The sequence below is a fragment of the Vitis riparia genome, chromosome 5, assembly GCF_004353265.1.
Source record: "Vitis riparia cultivar Riparia Gloire de Montpellier isolate 1030 chromosome 5, EGFV_Vit.rip_1.0, whole genome shotgun sequence".
Lineage (NCBI taxonomy): Eukaryota > Viridiplantae > Streptophyta > Magnoliopsida > Vitales > Vitaceae > Vitis > Vitis riparia.
Window position 1 is genome coordinate 1707849 of NC_048435.1, and position 20284 is coordinate 1728132.

General features: G+C 39.6%; 1 protein-coding gene across 1 annotated transcript in view; it reads right to left on the minus strand.

Annotated features, from left to right (window-relative positions):
• Positions 1-1167: 1167 nt before the first annotated feature.
• LOC117914486 overlaps positions 1168-20284 on the minus strand; it is a 117755-nt gene continuing 98638 nt past the window's right edge. Inside the window, 14 exon segments of the mRNA XM_034829830.1 lie at positions 1168-1508; positions 2083-2332; positions 2670-2957; positions 3074-3232; positions 3608-3964; positions 5267-5488; positions 9842-9968; positions 10071-10213; positions 10311-10488; positions 10662-11192; positions 11579-11763; positions 11977-12132; positions 19307-19393; positions 19521-19974. Of these exon segments, the coding sequence (XP_034685721.1) occupies positions 2177-2332; positions 2670-2957; positions 3074-3232; positions 3608-3964; positions 5267-5488; positions 9842-9968; positions 10071-10213; positions 10311-10488; positions 10662-11192; positions 11579-11763; positions 11977-12132; positions 19307-19393; positions 19521-19974 (3043 nt within the window). The 3' untranslated portion in view covers positions 1168-1508; positions 2083-2176.

A 20284-nucleotide genomic window follows, 5' to 3' on the forward strand; every position in this document is an offset into this window, starting at 1 on the left:
TTTTTGTTTGAAAAAGTATTTCACTATTTGGAATCCCTTCTCAACGCATCCCCTTTGTCAAAGGCATCCTCTTTGAAGTACAAATTACAAAATCTCACTTTTTTTTTTTTTTTTTCGGTTGAGTTGAGCTACACGTGATGCCCTACTTGGGTCAAAACTAAGCCATCATCCACCATCCACCATCCACCATCCACCATCCACAACACTCGATGTCCTTACTCGGCCTCACAAACATCCCCATTTGCCATCTTATCTTTAGCATGGAATATCGCCTTGTTACATGCCATAGGCACTCCAGATGATGCCTTCACCCCACATAATAATATTCATGGTGTTCCTTGGATTGAGATTTTACGGTCTTATTTAAAAACCAATGGGGATAAAGGTGTTTGTTTTTTTATTTAATTCTAAATAAAATCTTAATGCTTAATAATATTAAATATTAGAATGTTTGTTTTGTAGTATTTTATTTTTATTAAATATTAAAAAATAAAGAAAAACAAATATGTTATTTTTTTCTATTTAGAAAAAGTTATATATTTTAATTTTTTTTATTTAGTAAAAAATTTATAATAAATTATAAAAAAGTAGAAAAACAAACAACCTAAATTGTGAAAATAAATTACTTTCAACAAAAAATCAAAAAAACAAACACCACCTAAATCTATATTTACTGATTGGTTTCAAAAAATTGAAGGGAAAATGCAAGTGAACAAAAATAAAGAAAAAAATTGAAAAAATAAAAAATAAAAAGTAAAATTAAAATCAATTATTATTTTTATATATTACTTCAAATTCACTTTACTTATCTTAATTTTTTAAAACAAAGATTAAATAATTAAAAAATATATAAAATTTTATTAAAACATTCTTTGACACTTTTCGAGAACCAAATATAACCCAAATTACTTATAACATTCGTACCATCATCATTTGAATATCCAATCATCAACTTAAAAGGGACATTATTGCACCCTAAGAAGAGTGTCACTAAGCTGCTAGATGATGATTATATAAATGCAGAATAAAGAGATAACAATTGTAATGGTTTTTGTTTTTTCTTTCACCTGATCACCTCTGAAAGCCTAACAAGAAGGAAAAACATAAGTAGAAAAACAAATATTTTCTTCTAAATTTTTTGAGTTTATTGTGGAAGAAACCCAGATATTCGTATGTTTATTGTTTTTTTCTTTTCTTTTGGAACTGTTTGAATGATATTTAGTCACACTTCTTGAACCCTTCCGACAAAATTTTCTGTGATTTGCAAAATAATACATGTACAAAGGAATGCTCTGGGCCTATACAAGTAAGAGCAAAATGCTATACAAGCTCCAGATTTTACAAACGTATTAATATATGCATATACAAGCATGGTATCCGTTTTGTTCAAAACTATGAAAGGCAATGGTTGTTATTGTTGTCTAAAGACTTGTGCAGAAGGTTCATTGGATGGCTTTTGATAAATCCCTTGTAGAAAACAACCTTCCTGTACTTACAATCTCCAAAACCTGCAAAAAATGGATGGAGAAATACGTGAGATTGCATTCAGAGGTTCAAAATTTGTCTTTTCCCCCCCTTTTCCCTGGGGTCTCAATAAATTTGAACTGATGTCAATACACTAGACTTTAGATAGAAGTTAAAACTTTTGACTTTCTGTAATTAGACAAAATATCTGACTTTGGAGGGAAAAACAAACAGGGTCTCTATGGAGCCATCTTAGGGGTTGGTTTGTATCATTCTATAGTTGTAGTTCACATCAGTTTAATGACTTATTTTCCTGTAATGTTTTTGTTGTTGTTTTTCAAGTTTTATTACTTATGTTCTGACTTAATTGAATGTAGTAGTAGCCAATTCACAAAGGGTCGTCCTTTCTTTAGTTCCACTTCTAATTTCCATTTTTTGCATTTCAGTATTAGTTCAACCAGAAAAATGTTTGGTTGAAGTTCATTTAGAAGACCATTTTTATTGGAGGAGAAAAGGGGAAGTTAACATTAATTGAAACTTATAAACTGATTGAGAAATGCAAATAGAAACACAATAGACCAATATGCTACCTGAAGAGAAAACACAATTATGTCGTACCTTTCAGACATATTTTATGAGTCCTGGAAAACTTAAAATATGGAGAGAGAGCTATGGACCACATCTCAGTGTGGACACTGATGTGTTTCTCAAATCAATTTGTGCCACTGCCAAAAGTTGATCTTGGAAGAACTGATGCAGGCATCTGTTGGGGAGACCATTGGCCTGTCCCTTCTTTTGGAAGCATTTCAGCACTGGTGCCATCTGCCGTTGGTGCATATGGTTTTGTAACTTTCTTTTTCGGTGTTGCCTGAAGAACAATGCACAAGAACAAAGAGTAGTGTTCATTGCATGGGGAAACCTCAAATCTTTAGAGACTCAAATGCAACATGCATGTTTAGTTTGAATTCTAGGTTTCTCATGTTTATGAATGCAGGTCTTAAAACTTAAAAATGCCCTACTAATGCCTCTAGAAGTTCATTGAGCAAAGTATCCTAGCATGTTATGATCTGATATGAAGAAAACACGTACTTCATGCACGGCATTGCAGTATAACAACCTCACCCATGTATCACATGTACTCTCTTTGATTCTTACCACTTAGGAATGCACATGAATGGAAAAGGATAGGTGCACAAAATTCCAACCTTTGATTGTTTTGGTCCATAAGTGCCCATTGCTCGTTCAATTGAAGAATAAACCTCAAGAGCCTGGTGGGATTCGTGACTGCATTTTATAACACGAGCTTGATCCTTTGACTCTGTTGATTTAGTCTGTAGATAAAGAATAAGACATGAAGGTGGTGCTTTTGGGTGGTCTTTTTTTCCATGAATCAATTCCATTGTCACTAATGCATCCCACAGCACTTCCCACAACACCGAACATGGATCTCTTGCAGGGCTAAATTTCCTCTGAGCAATAATGTTGGAGGGTTGCTGAAAATGAAGTAAACCATAATTTTAATAAAGGTGCTTTGGGTGTGAATGGCTAGTGGATAGGAGGGAAGAGTGCGTTAGCTGCATAGACATCCAATTCAGCTTAATTGACTTACTTGCAATAGTATAACCCTTCGATGAGTGACCACAAGGATTTTTCCTTTCGGGAGTAGAAAATGATCTTCATAAGCATCTGACAGTGCAAACTTGCCACGTACTTTAAATAAATCAACCTGACTAAAAAATGAACCTGACTCTGCCAGCTGCAATATAACCTTCATATGAAAAGAAAAAAACAAACAAATTAAGAGATATCATTACATTTTGGAGCAGGCAATGAGAAAGCACCCTGTTTCTAGGAAGCTAAAAGGATGTTTGTTGTGCCCTTTTTTCCTTTTAAGGAAAATAAATAGCTGAAAACAGCACATTTCCAAATATTTTTGCTGTTTAGTGGAAATGAACTTTTGAAGCTGCTTTTTGAGAATCCCAGCAACCTAATTGGTAAAATCATCAGAAGTCTTCCACTTTTATATTTTGGATGGACTTCTCATGCTCTGCTTGTACTTAAAATTATTGTCAATGAATAGTTTGTTTCACTGATCAAGACATACACACAAACTAACAAAAGTTGAACCACGTGGATTGCTTACCTGTCCCTGAGCTTTGTATTCATCATATGGGTGAAGCAAATTATCACCACCAATTACACGAGGGAGCCTCCTGCGGAGGAGTTGTTCTTCTGAAGTTATAGCAGATGCTATCTTCATTCTCACAGCATTGGCACCTTCGGTGGTTTTAGACAAAAGATCCAAAACACCACTCACAGGTTGTGCTGCTGCACCTATTATCCCTTTTCCAACACCCTGAACAAAACCCTCCACACCAGAAGATTTTGCACCCTCAAGGGGCTTTGTCAAAATGCCAGTGACTCCTCTAAAAAGGCCTTTTGCTAGTGCTCCACCTCCCTCTCTGATAACATCACCAATGTCTTCTACACCTTTGTTTTCCTACCAGAACAAGAAAAAGAATATGCAAAAGAATTAAGAGCATTCTGGCATTTATACATGTGTATGTAAACCATGTTTCCCTGTCAGACAAAGAATAGGTATAATAAAAGAGATGTTATGAAACTTTCAAAAAGTTGGCATCAGCATTGTTTATTTATTTATTTTTACACACCTTCAAGGAGATACCTTAAATTACATGTATCCAGGTTTCAGGTAAATTTTAGGACATAGCGACTTAAATTTCTTGCTAAAGTGTCACCCTCTCTTTTTTCTCTTAGCTGTATTTTTTTTCTCTTATTCCTAGATAATTCCATAAAAATTCATCAGAAAAAAAATCAATTATCTCTAAGTCATAAAAAAATTCATAACTTGATAAAAAACCTTTCAATATGGCATAATCTCTAAATATTCTAATGAAAATTTTCAACTATAACTTTTCCTTTTCCTTTTGTGACCACATTTAAATAGATTGTGTGAAGACTGAAACTTGAGACCTCCCATTAAGCAGAGCTTTGATACTATGTTGAGTTACTAATTTTCTTGAAAGCTTAAGCTATTGGAATTTGGGTCCACAATGTTATCATGCTCCAATAATGCATTGTTTATTTATTATTTTTTACGTAATTTTAAGGAAGTACCTATTTCTCACATGCGAATACCAGACCACCATATTTTCCAAATATCTAAGATGGCAAAAAGATCTCAAGCTGAGGAAATCGAACTGTTTCAGTGGAAGAATCAAGGACTCAGGGAAATTATCCTTAACTGCATTACCATTAAATTTTACTTTTCTACAGATTTAACAGAAACAAGAAAATACATGTTTTTATCTCCTCTCTCTCTTTTTATTTTTAATTTTTACTTTTTATTTATTTATTTTTATGAGACACACACACATACACAGATGCACCAGATAGCCATATTTCTCTGAGCTAAGGAGGTTGAACTTGTCTGAGTGCCAAAATCAAGGACTGGAAAGTCAACCCTCGCTGCATGTATTACTATTAGTTTCCACTTTTCTACAGATTTAACACAGACAAAAGACTTAGGTTTTTATCTCAATGAATAAAATGGACCATTAAATGTTACATAATTATCTTTAAATATTTTCCTGCAAGAAAGAATAGATAGTAGGTGAAACACCACTAGTTGTCTCAACCTTAAAACCTGTGCCAAATGCGTCTTAAGTAGTTGATACATGGTCCATACAGTTCATATCATACAGATTTGCCAACATGCAGAAAGTGGTCAATCTTCGACATCTATATGAAAGATTAATCTAAGTGAAATATTACGACAAACCTGTCTCTGCCTGTTTTGTATGAACTTCTTATCCATAGATAAGGCTGCCACACCTTTGCTCATATGTCCTAGAGCACTGCTTGCATTACCCAGTATATCAACGCCAGACAGCAGTTGAAGTGGCTGGCTAAGAAGATCCTTTTGAATGTTTGAGATAGCATTACTAATAAGAGCACTCTGTCGCATGCATACATTCTCATGAAATCTTTGATTTATCCTGATCTGATTTCACATTGAAAAGATGAATATTCAATAATGCAATTAGTTTCTCTTATAATCTGAAAAATGCATGACACGCAGAATAAAAGTTACAATCTCTTAGTAGTCCATCAAGAAAAGAAAAGGAAAAAAAAAAAGAAAAGAAAACTTTAAGAGCCACTTTGTCCCTGACTTGAATGTCTGATCATTAAAAGGCAAAACTATAGTTTCATGAGCTAAACAACATACTAGAACTAGTTTATTTCAAGCAATAAAGCTTCATCCCAACAGGTATGAGATGCTCAAGCAGTTAGCCCAGTGGATGTCCAACCAGATATAGAGCTAGTTTGGTATTACTGCAACTTTTAGGAAAATCACTTTTAGTGGTATTAAAGAAAAATCATTTGTGACAAAAAGTAGTTAAGCGTTTGACAAACTACGGTTTTAAAACTAACATTTAAACAATCTTTTCATAATCGTAAAATTATTGGGTCATGATTTATTGACATTGTTAGATAGTGTACAGTTATTTCAGTTATTTACTTTTCCTTTTCTTTCCTTATTGTATTGTGGGTCCCACTAACATGTATATATATACCCAAGTCCAATGTATATTATTAACAGTTTTTCAATAACAAAAATTAGGGATTCTTCTTTTTCTCTCTTTTCACATGGTATCAAAGCCTAGGGAGAAAAAAACCCTAATTATTTCCGGTTAATCCATGAATCAATTTTGGGAAATATTTCAGTAACCGTGTTTCATTCCGGTCACCTTTCCCATCTCCTAAAGCTTTCCGATCAACCGTATCGTCGTCAGAAAACCCTCACGCCAGCGACTTTTTCCAGCGAAGTCCTTTTCCGACACCGACCATACCATAAGGTGCGCAAGGAGGAGATCTTTAAGTTTTGTCAAAGCACTGGAGGGAGATTCTCAGCCACGCGCCGGCCACGCGCGTTTCTTCTCCGGCGACTTGAACCTCACGCACTGGCGCGTGAGGGCGTGTGGAGCACTTTCCGGCCACGCACTTCCACCTCCAGCCTCGCCTAACGCTGTCTAGCCACCCTCCATCTGTGCTTGTGCCATCCGAGCCCTGCAAGTGCATTTTTTGGGGTTTTTTGTCTCTGCCGACCCTCTAAACAGCCTTCCGGCGACCTTCGGTGACTTCCTTTTCACCCCGAGCCCTGCACGTGTCTTAGGAAGTGTTCTTCTACCCTTCCAGTAGTGCCACATTTGTTTTTCTTTACTATTTGGTCTCTCACAGCCGCGAATCCTCGGTTTTTCTTTTTTCAGCCGCGATCTGAAGCCGTATTAGGGCTCTCTTCAATCCAAACATATTTCGTTCTCTAGATAAGTAGATATGACTACTAAAAGTTCCTTTTTTTCCTCTGTCATATTTGGATCTCCTATGATTACTTCGGAGAAATTGGTTGGCAGTGAAAATTATTTGTCCTGGTCTGCCTCTGTGGAGCTTTGGTTTATGGGTCAAGGTTATGAGGATCACCTTATTAGGCAGGATGTGAATATCCCTGAGGTTGATAGAGTACAATGGAGGAAGATAGATACACAATTATGTAGTGTGTTATGGCAATCAGTTGATCCTAAGATTCTGTTTCATCTTCGGGCCTACAAAACATGCTTTAAATTTTGGAATCAGGCGAAAGGGCTATACACGAATGATATCCAACGTCTTTATAAGGTGGCTTCTTTTATTGTCAATGTCAGACAACAAGACATGAATTTATCTACTTATATTGGCCAGATTGCCTTTCTTAAGGAGGAATTCTTGACCGTGATGCCTCTTACTACTGATGTTGGGGATCAACAAACACAGATTGACAAGTTCTTCATGGTTCTTACGCTTATTGGCCTCCGTCCAGATCTTGAGACCATCCGCGATTAGATTCTTGGCAGTTCCTCCGTTCCATCCTTGGATGATGTGTTTGCTCGCCTCCTCTGTATCTCCTCCACTCAGACTTTGTCATCTGATAACACTTCAGATTCTTCTGTGTTAGTTTCTTAAACTAACTCTCGAGGAGGACGCAGTGGTAACCGAGGTAGAGGCAACATCCTCATTGCACTTATTGCAATAAGCTTGGGAACATTCATGATCAGTGTTATCAGTTACATGGGCGACCTCCCCGCAATGCCCACGTGACCCAGTCATCTGATCCTCAACCGCCTCAGCCTCCCAGTTCCTCCACATCTCAGGTTATTTCCTTCACTAACAGTGAGTATGATGACTATCTCCGCTATTAGGCCACCAAGTCAACTTTTGTTGCTTCTGTTGCCCAGACTGGTAATGCTTCTGCTTGTTTTACCCACACATTTTCTCTTGGACCTTGGATTCTAGATTCTGGCGCTTCTGATCACATATCTGGTAATAAGGATCTTTTCTCTTCTATTACTACTACCTCTGCCTTACCTACTATTACTTTAGCTAATGGTTCCCAAACTATGGTTAAAGGTTTTGGTTTAACTCATCCTCTCCCTTCCCTACCTTTCCATCATGTCCTTTATGCCCCTGAGTGTCCTTTTAATCTTATTTCCATCAGCAAAATAACTCGCACTCTTAACTGTTCTATCACTTTCTCTGATAAATTTGTGACCTTGCAGGACCGGAGCACGGGGAAGACGATTGGCATAGGACGTGAATCTCAAGGCCTCTATCACCTCACCTCGCCTTCAACTCCTGCAGTTTGCATTTCCATTGATGCTCCCCTCCTCATCCACAGTCGCCTGGGCCACCCTAGTCTATCCAAGTTCTAGAAAATGGTCCCTCGTTTTTCATCTTTGTCATCGCTTGCGTGTGAGTCCTATCAGCTTGGGAAATATACTCGTGTCTCGTTCCCAAAGCGTTTGAATAATCGGGCAAAGTCTCCTTTTGAACTTGTCCACACTGATGCTTGGGGTCCTTGTTGGACCGCGTCTATTTTAGGATTTCAGTATTTTGTCACTTTCATTGATGACTATTCTCGATGTACTTGGTTATTTTTAATGAAAAATCAAGCTGAGTTATTCTCTATTTTGCAAAAATTTTATGTTGAAATCCAAACCCAGTTGTTCATTAAAAATATATCTAAGGCGAGGCTATTCTTACATCAGCTTATCACATCAATAGAATGCCCTCTTGAATCTTAAAACATCAATACGTTGATAGTGATGTTTGGGTTTCATCTAGAGTGGCTTCTCTCTCAGGTTATATATGGTTTGCCACTTTTATAGATGATTGTACTAAGGTCACTTGGGTTTATTTTCTCAAAAATAACTTTGAAGTTTTTTTCACTTTCAAAAATTTCCATAACATGATTTTTGGAAATCCATCTCTTTATTAGTCTTGATTTCTTGGTGTTTTATGGTTGTTGAGTGTTATTTTAGTTAAGTTTTGTATACCTTAATAAGGAGGAGATTTGGGTGGTCTATTACTCAATCTCATCTCTAATTTAGTTTCCTAGTTTAGTGGTGAGATTTTCTCCGTTAGGTTAGTGGGTGCATCCCTTGAAAAATGGCAAATATGTTGTTGCCTCTTCCTCTATATCTTTTTTCGGTGTAATTCCTTCTTTTTTGAATTAATGAAGAGAATTCATATTTTTTCTCATATTACTTGATTTGACGCCAAACTACTAATTCTCAAATTAGAGAATGGTGGGATGGGGAGGGAATATTTCAATAATGCTGTTAGATCATATTTTTTTTGAAAATAGAATAATCCATCAAATTTCTTGTATGAATACATCACAACAAAATGAAGTGATAGAGAGAAAAAATAGACATCTTCTTGAGGTTGTTGGGGCTTTGATGTTTATAAAAAATGTTACTAAAGATTTTTGGGGTGACATTATTCTACCATTGCATAATTCATAAATCATATGCCTTAAAAATTCTTAACCCCACTATTCCTATTGATACCTTGCGATTGTTTTAATCAATATAAGGATTTCTTTGGGTGATTGCTTGAGAATCAGTCTTTACTTACTCTATTAAACACATTAGTCATAAAAAAAAATAATGGTAAAGAGTGATTTTAAGAGTCATTCCAACCTAGGCTACAACAATACAAAGTGGCTCACAAGCAAGGTTGTGAACCCACTTCATACCACCGTAGAATACCATGCCTAGAAGCATATTTATCAACAGCAAAAGTTGAATGAGGATGAGAAAATTGGGTACTAAAATCGTTAGCTCAAATCAGTTTTTGAGCAAGTGATCTCTTAGGAGCAATTCATCAAATGGAGGGGCAGATTCCCCAGCATGCATTGGTTGTTCTCAAATGCCCTCAGGTGTGGTCCTTCAGGCTCAGTCAGAAAGTTTGAAGATCAAACTTAAAACAAAAGAAAGATCTCAAAAGAAACCATATAAAAAATAATCATAATACTTACAGGCATATTTTCCATGTTCCCCAATGCAGTCATCAATGATGACCAAAACCCAAGTACACCTCTTGGCCGTTGACTTGGTGACATAGCCATCGATACTCTGAGTCGGACTTCCGATATGTTAAGAACTCTGTCATTCGATGTATAATGTTAATGGGTAAATTTTCAAAAAATCATATGCACAGAAAAATCAAAATTTGAAAGCCAAATTTCAAAACAGGTTGTTGCATACCCAATTTGAATGATTGGATCAAACGAAACAGCAGTGGTCTGAGAATCATATAATCTATTGAGATTAACCTGCTGGATCATCTCATGAAGGCGCCAAATTATTGGTTCATGAATGTTTATCAAGAAGGCAGAATTTTCAGGTCCCTAATTGGAAGCAATCAGCATGGATATTGTTAGTAAGAATGGACACAAAGAATTTTTTTTTTTCTTTTGCACAATAGTCAAAGTTTTGCATACTCACATGGAAACCAATATATGGATAGACACATAAATCCAATGACCCATTTGATTGCAGCGTCATGGAAAATTTGAGGATGTAATCTGTCTCATCTCCAACTCTCTGTGGTCTAAAGAGAACAGGCATCGGAGTTAATGGTAACTGGTTATCCACTTGAATTCCAAGCATTCTCAATTTAAACCTGTGATACAAAAGAATATGAAAATTTCCTGAATCAATTATTCTTAATTATCAGCTCCTATAATTAAAATAGAAGATCTAATAACTTCGTCAAAGACATACTTCTATACAGACCAACCAATTCGTCCAAGTTGTTCCTTCAGCCATAAAGTAGTTATTGAAAGGAAATCTTACCTACTGATTCCAGAGCCCAAGCCCGATGAATGTGAGAAAAGAAGATTCTGCACTGACAGGTACAATATCTCCTCAGGTGTATGGTCAATAATTGATAGTCCAAGCTCAGCAATCTCAACAATAACATGAAATTCACAGGTGGAAAGCGATTCTTGATGTTGATCACTTGTAGAAAACTGTAACAAAGATGGTGGAAGTCTTTCACTTGTAATTGCCAGAGGTTCATTTTCTGGCATCCAGTCACTAATCTTAATTACATTCATTTTCTCTTCCTTCAAAATAGTAACACGTAAAGCTTTGACAGGTGCACCTGACACATGGATGGGTTGGTGATCAAAAATCTCATCAATATTGTACTTTTCTGATTTCTTCAGGTCAGTCCCATCCACCAAGAGTTCCAACAACCGTTTTCTGCCAAGGTCTTCCCATAAAAAAGAAGCAGCTGCATTAGGAGGAAGAGACCTCCAGGAATCACTTGCACCATCCACTTGTCGAAAGCGAATTGGTAAAAACATTGAATGGTTTTCAATCCTGTTAATTGAAGAGTTTTTAGTCACTTTTTCTCAAAGAATGAACATATATAAATAACCAAGTAAAATAAGATAGCAAAGAACTATTGATTAACTATTTCTAAATGTGACAGAATTTAGAAAGTATAATTATAGCTATAGTTTTCAGCATATCCCATGAACTAATTTCTAAATGAATCCTTACAGTTCATCAATTCATACTATTTTGAGAAAAATTCAGCAGCATTTAATGCTTCAGTAGAATTATCATAGATGTTTTATGCTAGAAGATATTTGTGTGAGGACGTGTGTTTTTTTTCTCCAAACCCTTCAAGGTTGCACAATTGAAACAGAAAGGAACAAATAGAATAACTGTTACAAGAAAATAATATGGGAATACAGTTAAACCTGTAAGGGCTTGATGATGAATTGGGACGGAAAATAACTTCATAGTGTGAGCTTTTTGTTCCACTTCTTACTTCTACTCTTAAATTTGCTTTTTCACTTCCAGTATCGTGCTTTAAGGAAATGCACATCACACCTTCAGTATCGATACTAAATGGATAGCTCCACTTGTAACCATCCAACCGTAACTGAAAAGAGAAATAAACTCCCCACATAAGTCACAGAAAATACATTCTTCATATCTAAAGCCAAACTATTTATTGGAAATGAAGAAAGAGAATGACAAATAAATAAAAATGACAGTAGGAATTCTCATATCCCATTTTTGAAGGATCTCATCTTTATAATTATCCATAGCTGCTGCATCCAGTGAATAGTAAGGACAGTTCATCTGCACTGACCTTCAGCAATTCAACTTTGGCAGAGGTCAGCCATCCAAAGGTTTTTGGAGGATCAGTGGGATGAATCCACTCCTCTGATTGAGAATAACACTGCTGCAAGCAGAGACTGCAACCAACCCTATTAATGAACAAGGTATGTGGCTGGAAATGAACAACCTGCATATAAATCAGTTTAGGAATTGTTAATTAGTGTCAAAAGTATCATATCAGTGAAGATTAAGAAAAAAAAAAACTGACTTCACTGTCCAGTGAAATCTGTAGTTACATGATCCAAATGCAAATCCTACCCCCTTTGTGGACACTCCACATGTAAGTTTCCTTTCTTCTCTTACATTGCTGACATAAGAGCCAGTCATTTGATTTTCCCACAAGACTAAATTGGAGAATGATTTGTCATCTTCTGTGGATGTTTATTCTGAAAAGTTAGGTTGGATCTTGTAACAGTGCAGATATAACACCTAAGGAAGTTCATTTTCTAAAAGAGTGCATTAGCCTTTGACTGCTTCGAATTTTCTTCTTTCTCTCTCAGTTTTCTCTCTTTTAAAGACATGTAGCATGTTGATTTTGACACATAAGACCATAGAAAAGAATTGTGTCATATTGCAGTCTTGTATTCTATTTATATTGCTGAAAGATGCTTCCCAATATTGCTCCCAAGCTAGTACTTCAATGGAGGAGAGAGAGAGGGTTAGAGAGAGAAAGAGCGCGAGAGAGAGTGAGAGTGTCGGCGGAGTGCGAGACTCCCTGAGAGCGACCGAGATTGTGGAGGGCGAGGTCCATGCGAGGCCTAGGAAGAGTGTCAGGAAGGGTGGCTTCAGAGTGGAATCGAAATCGTTTAAGGTTGAGGTGGAGGAGAAGAGAGGCAGACTGCAAGCCACGATTGTGGAAAGGGAAGGAGGGATTTCATCGTGGATTAGGCTAGGACCGGCGAGTCTTGGGGTATTCCTCGAGTGCCTGGTTCTGAGCATTGAGGATGTGAGGACGGCAAAATGGGTAAGAAAGTGGCAGGAAAATGGGAAGGCTTACTCTCTGGTGTGCGACTATAACAGAGGGGGGGTGCTTTCTCCGACTGGGTGTTGTGGATTTGGAGAGTAAGAGATTTAGCATCTTCATTCCCAAAGGAAGAGGAGCAAAGGGTGGTTGGGCCTCAATGGTGGAGACGTTATGGTGTTTGGGCTGTGCAGACAAAGGAATGACAAGCCAAAAGGAAGAAAAGCCACGCTCGAAGCCAAACATGGTGAAGACATTCGCGGAAGTGACCAATATGTTGAGGGGTAAAGAGAGAGCAACAGTAAGGGTGGAGGTCACAAAGAAGGAATTGGGTCAGAACTTAAATAAACTAGATCACTGTGTGGTTGGGACATGGAACCCTAGCGCAGCAAAGGGGGACGACCTCAGAGGTTGGGGGATCCAGTTAGCGAAAATCTGGAGTCTGAAGGGCAACCTAGGGTTAGCAAAAATGGAGAGGGGCAAGGTATTGATGGAGTTTGAACTTTTGACAGAAGCAGAGCAAGCCACTAAACTTGGAAGTATCTCAGTCGGGGGGATATTTCTTCAATTGGAGAAATGGAGGCCTGAGACGGGATGCCTGAGGGAGGGGGAGAATAATAGTGAAGCCTGGGTGAGGGTTGTAGGCTTACCCGTTTCCTTATGGGAGCGGGACATTTTGAGGAGGATAAGGGAGAAGTGCGGGGGATTTCTCCCAGTCGACTCCCAAACGGAGAAAATGGAGGAGTTACAGTGGGCTCGGTTTTTGGTGAAGCGGAACGGCGAGGAACTCCCCAATGCAGTTGAGGTCTGGGTTGAAGAGATATGCTACTCGGTAACTCTATGGTAGGAGGTCAGGCCAGTTACGAAAGTGATGACGGCAGGTAAGAGAGGGAAGGTCGTCGCAACGGGAGAGGAGGTTGGGGGTGAAGCATGTACACGCGCGAGCGAGCGTGTGATGGAGGCGAAGGAAGGTTCGAGGCTCGAGGTCTTGCTGCCGCCTGCCGATGGGACGCGGGGTCAGTCAAGCGGGTCGGGGCAAGTCACGGACCCTATTCGGAGTGTCGACGGGCCTCCGGGTGGGCCACAAGGTTCGGGCGGGCTTGCATTGTTGGGCCTAGCAGAGCCCTCTCGGCAGTCTAAGGTTTCTAAGCCCACTGGGCTCGCTCTTTTATCGGACCTCCCAAATGTAAATGGGTCGTTTAATCCTAGGTTGTTGCTTTGGAAGTCCACTGAGCGGGCCAAGACTTTGGGGCTTCCTGCAAGGGCTGGACTAGACAACCGAGGACCATCTCCTTTAGTTATGGTTAAGGCCCAGGTGGAGGAGGCCCGTCCTGCTTTGGTAACTGGCCAAAGCCCAATGAGGGGCCCAGACGCTGGTATTTCCCCTTTCTGGGCGAAGGATGGTCGGCGGAGGCTTTCCGAGGAGGAGACTCAGTCGGAGAGGACCTCTAATACCGATTGTGCTTTGTTGGAGGAAGTTGCAAGGTATGAAAAAGCCCTTTCCTCCTTTGGAATGGTGGTTTCTGATCCTCTTTCTTCCCCCTATTCTATTTTTGGTCGGACTCCTTTAGGGAGTTTTACGACCTTTCTGGGGCTATCTTGGACATAACCCAGGGGGTTACTCATAGACCGTGCAACTGTTCTGGGTCTACAGAGCAGGAAGAAGGGAAGTGTTGGGAAATGATAGAGGTCAATAATGACAACATGGAAGAGAGTAGAGAGGCTTTGTGCCTTGCCCGGTCTATGCCACAAGAAGAAAGAGGATGGGTGGAAGCAAGCTGGGAAGAAAATGATTTGGCTAGGTTCAGTAAGTTTTTGGGATTATCAACAAAGGGATTAGAGAAAGATATCTTGGAGTTCCTGGTCAAAATTAGAAAGAGGAGGGAAAGAGTTCACAGCAAAGTTCTGCTGGAGAAATCGAGATTCAAAAGGGAGTTGAAAAGGCTTGAATGTTCCGTCAATTATGAGGGGGGGAAGAAGAAGAAGTGTATTGTGCAAAGAAGAGGGTGCTAGATTATGGAAGTCCAATGAAGATAAGGCTATTGAGTTGGAATGTGCGTGGAGCCAATGATAGCTCTAAAAGGAAAGTGATTAAGGCCATGATTAGAAGCCAGAAGGTTGATTTGTTTTGTGTCCAAGAAACGAAAATTCAGTCAATGACAGAGGGTTTGGTGAGGAGTTTGGGTTCTGGGAGATTCCTTGATTGGGGTGCCATGGGTGCTCAGGGAGTTGCGGGAGGGATTCTGATATGTTGGGATAAAAGAACCCTAGAGGTCCTTGAGATGGAGATGGGGCAGTTCTCAATCTCTTGCAAATTAGGAATATAGAAGATGGGAAGGCCTGGATCTTCACAGGAGTGTATGGGTCATTCTCCAAAGAAGATAGGGAGATTCTTTGGGAAGAGCTAGGAGCTATAAGAGGCATCTGGGATGACCCTTGGTGCTTAGGGGGCGATTTCAATGTTACCCTATCCCAATGGGAAAGGAGTAATCAGGAGAGGCTGACTGGCGCCATGAGAAGATTTGCTCAGGTGGTTGACGAATTAGAGCTCCTGGAACTTCCTATGCAAGGGGGGGGGTGGCTTCTTGGAGTGGGGCAGGAACAATCAATCTTGGGCTAGACTGGACCGTTTTCTAGTGACCCAGGATTGGCTTGACTGTTTTAGTGGGGTTGTCCAGAGTAGGTTACCCAGACCACCTCTGACCATTTTCCCATCTTGCTGAAAGGTGGAGGGATCAGAAGGGGCCCTTCCCCGTTTAGGTTCGAAAATATGTGGCTCAAAGTTGACGGGTTTAAGGAGCTTCTTCGGGGTTGGTGGCAAGGGGCCGGGGGGGGGGGGGGGGGGGGGGGGGGAGGGAGGGAGGGAGGGAGGGCCAACTTTAGATTGGCTACAAAGATGAAGGTCTTGAAGGATAAAATCAAAGGATGGAACAAGGACGTGTTTGGAAGGTTGGAAGTTAATAAAAACTTAGCACTTCAACAAGTAGAATTTTGGGATGGGGTGGAGAGTGAAAGGAGCCTGACTGAAGGAGAGACGGAGTTGAAAAGAGAAGCTAAGGAAGTCTTTAAAAAATGGGTGCTTTTGGAAGAAACGCATTGGAGACAAATGTCAAGGGAGCTGTGGCTTAAGGAATGGGATAAGAACACAGGGTTCTTTCACCGGATGGCTAATGCCCATAGAAGAAATAACTCCATGGAAAATATTAAGATCAATGGGAGGTGGCTGGAGGAGGAGGAGGAGCAGGAGGTGAGAGAGGGGGTTGTGAATGCTTTTCAGCAGCTGTTGTTAGAGGAGCCAGCTTGGAAAGCTGATATTGAGGGGTTGAATCTTCCAAGGTTAAACCATATTGAAGCTGAAGGCTTGGAACAACCATTCACTGAGGAAAAGATTCATGCTGCTTTGATGGGAATGAATGAAGATAAGGCTCCAGGCCTGGATGGATTCACAGTGGCCTTTTGGCAATCTTGTTGGGACTTCATGAAGGAGGAGATTGTGGATATGTTCAAGGAGTTTTTTGAGGAGAAGTCCTTTGCTAAGAGTCTCAATTCTACCTTCGTAGTCCTCATCCCCAAGAAAGGGGGGGCTGATGACCTTGGGGATTTCAGGCCCATTAGTCTGCTAGGGGGACTGTATAAGCTCCTGGCCAAAGTGTTGGCCAATAGGCTGAAGAAGGTTTTAGACAAGGTGGTCTCTGCGGACCAAAATGCTTTTGTGAAGGGAAGACAAATTTTGGATGCCTCGCTCATAGCCAATGAGGTGATTGACTTCTGGCATAAACGTAAAGAGAAAGGGTTGATTTGTAAATTGGATATTGAAAAAGCCTATGATAGCATTAATTGGAAGTTCCTCATGAAGGTCATGCACAAGATGGGTTTTGGAGCTCGTTGGATGGAGTGGATATGGTGGTGTATTTCAACTGCAAATTTTTCTATTCTGGTTAATGAGGTGCCAACAGGTTATTTTTCCAATTCCAGGGGGTTGCATCAAGGAGATCCACTCTCTCCTTACCTTTTTGTGTTAGGTATGGAAGTGCTAAGTGCGCTTTTAAGAAGGGCTGTTGATGGGGGATTCATTTCCGGCTGTAGTCTTCGAGGGAGGGGGGGAATGGAGATGAATGTGTCCCATTTACTATTTGTTGATGACACTATTATCTTCTGTGAAGCAAGACAAGATCACCTTACCTATCTAAGCTGGATTTTGGCGTGGTTTGAGGCAGCCTCTGGTCTTAAAATAAACCTAGCTAAGAGTGAAGTAATTCCGGTTGGAGAGGTTGAAGACATCAACGAATTGGCAGTGGAGATAGGGTGTAGAGTGGGGGCCTTCCTACTGTTTATTTGGGGCTATCCCTTGGAGCCAATCACAAGGCCACGACTATGTGGGACGGGGTGGAAGTAAGAATGAGAAGAAGGCTAGCCCTTTGGAAAAGACAATATTTGTTAAAGGGCGGGAGAATTACCCTCATTAAGAGCACTTTGGCCAGTATACCTATTTACCAATTGTCTCTCTTTCGAATGCCCAAGCTAGTTGCAAAAAGGCTCGAAAAATTACGAAGGGATTTTCTTTAGGGAAGAGGAAGCCTGGAAAGAAAAATTCATTTCATTAATTGGGAGGTGGTGTGCACCCAAAAGAAGAAAGGGGGTCTAGGCATTCGGAAGATTGATCTCCTGAATAAGGCCTTGTTGGGCAAATGAATTTGGAGATTTGCCTTTAAAAAAGAAACCCTTTGGAAGAAGGTGATCGGGGTGAAGTATGGCTATGAGGGTTTTGGTTGGAGAACTAATGAGGCTCGCGGAACGTTTGGAGTGGGGGTTTGGAAGGAAATCTTGAAGGAGTCGTATTAGTGTTGGGATAATATAGAGTTCAAGGTGGGAGAGGGGACCAAGGTTAATTTCTGGACTGATCAGTGGTGCAGTAATGAGGCGCTGTCCCAAACTTTCCCCCAGTTGTTTGCCTTGGCGGCCCAAAGGAACGCCTCGGTAAATGAGATGTGGGATTCTAGCCTTGGCCAAGGAGGTTGGAATATAAGCCTCTCTAGAAACTCTAACGATTGGGAGTTGGACGCTTTAGGAGAGTTGTTTCATATGCTGAGGGACTTGAGGATTTCTCCTGAAGAGGATTCAGTGATATGGAAAGGAGGGGGACACGGTATTTTTCGGATTAGAGATGCTTACAAGCTGCTGACAGTCCCTAGTGCCATCACCTTCCCGAAAAATAGTATTTGGGTGGACAAGGTCCCAACCAAAGTTGATTTTTTTTGCTTGGGAGGCTACTTGGGAGAAGGTCCTAACTTTGGATAGGCTTCAAAGACGGGGCTGGCATCTTCCAAATCGTTGCTTTTTGTGTGGTTGTGAAGAGGAAAATGTAAATCATATTCTTTTACACTGTATAGTTGTAAGGGTTCTCTGGGAGATTGTCTTTGCCTTGTTTGGGGCTAATTGGGTGTTCCCAGAGACAGTCAAAGAAATGTTACTTAGTTGGAGGGACCCTTTTGTAAGGAAAAAGAGGAAAAAGATTTGGACTTCCATTCCGTTGTGTATTTTTTGGACGGTTTGGAAGGAAAGAAATAGATTAGCTTTCAGAGGGGGCTCTCTAGCTATACAGAAGTTGAAAATTTCTTTTGTTTGTAACTTGTGGAGTTGGGCTAGGGTGTATATGGGAGAGGAGTCCTCTTCGCTTTTAGGTTTTTTGGAATGGCTTGCCGTTCCTTAAGGGGTGGTGAGTGTTTTGTTCATGTGTTTTTGCTTAGGCTGCTATGTATACTTCCTATATGCTTTGTGGCTTTCTGCCCCTTAATATATTTGCGCTCACTTATAAAAAAAAAAAAAATATTGCTCCCAAGCTACTCTGATCAAAAAAATATATTGCTCCCAAGTTAAGAGTAAGAAGGATGTGGCATAATCTTAGTGTTGAGAGTAAGTATTTCTGGTCTTTAATTCATTGACTGTACTTTGAAAGTAACTTAAAAGAATGAAGCTTTGAGTGATAAAAGGAACATTTGTACAAACTTGTATTGGTTATTCAACAAAATTACTAAGGAAAATGTGGGCTACAATTCAGTTCATATAACAAAAATATTAAGAAGGAATAACAGGATTTAAAGCTGAAATCTTGTTTCCAGTGATTATTGCTATGATGTACAAGGATAATGAATGATTAGGGTTTGATATAAATTCTGCTCTAAAGCTGATTATCATGAAATGAAATCTGCTTCTCACATGAGAACCTCAATCACCAAAATGAAGAAGTTGATTATAAATAACAAATAAAGAAATTTCAATTCAGTGTCATGCATGACAGAACCTTAACCAGAGAGTGAGAGCCAAAATAGAAGAATTCAACCTTTGTTCTATCGGAGGTCATGTTCATTAGTGCTGAAAGCTTGTAGTAAGAGCCATCTGAATAAAATGCCTTGACATCAACCCTTCCCTGAAAGACAAGTCCACAAGATTTATCTTCAAATAACACACACACACACGTGCATACATGTGCAAAGCCAAAACAAAAATAAATCCCAAGCCATCTTGAAGGAAAAATCACTGTCCATGAAAATCACCTTGTTTTCCAGCTCAAAAAGAGAAATCCCAGGACTGAAATTTTCAGAATGACGAATAGCAACAGAAATGCCAACCCTTGGGGACAGATGTGCTTCATTTCGAGATGGAAACAGATTAACCCCACTACGACCTGCATAGTCTTGAGGAGAAAGCATGCTGGGTGTTGGACTTGTGTCCTCAATCACTTCTAGTACTTGAATATTTTTCCTTCCACCAGGATGCCTCCTTTCCATTGAGTTCATAGGATTTTTCAGCGCTGTTTTTGCAGATCTAACTGCTCTAGAGAGCAAAAGGGAATCAACATCTGCATTGTCCACTGGTTCAATTTCTACAACTTGATATGCCAAAGATAGAGATGAATCATTACTGATCCAGTATGGAACAAAAAATCTTATGGTTTTGGGTGCAGCACTGCATTCTCCCATGTCACGTTCAATGCGCACACGCAATCTCCTATGGACAGAAAATTATATGGATTATGGATTGACAAAAGTAATGTTTGATTAAAGATGAATTATAATAAAGCAATGACTTATTTATCCGTAAAAGTAAAACTTCCAACAGAGTTATCCAGACAATTAGTTCTTAAACTTATCACCATGGAACAATTCATATTGCATAAAAAACTTATCATGGAGAAGAAAACACGGTAAATATTCATGTATCTCTCCCTCACCACCACTCTTCCATGCAATTCTTTAATTGCATGTGTATGTGAAGAATGGATGTGCTAATTAATCATTTGAAGTTGGCATGGGACATT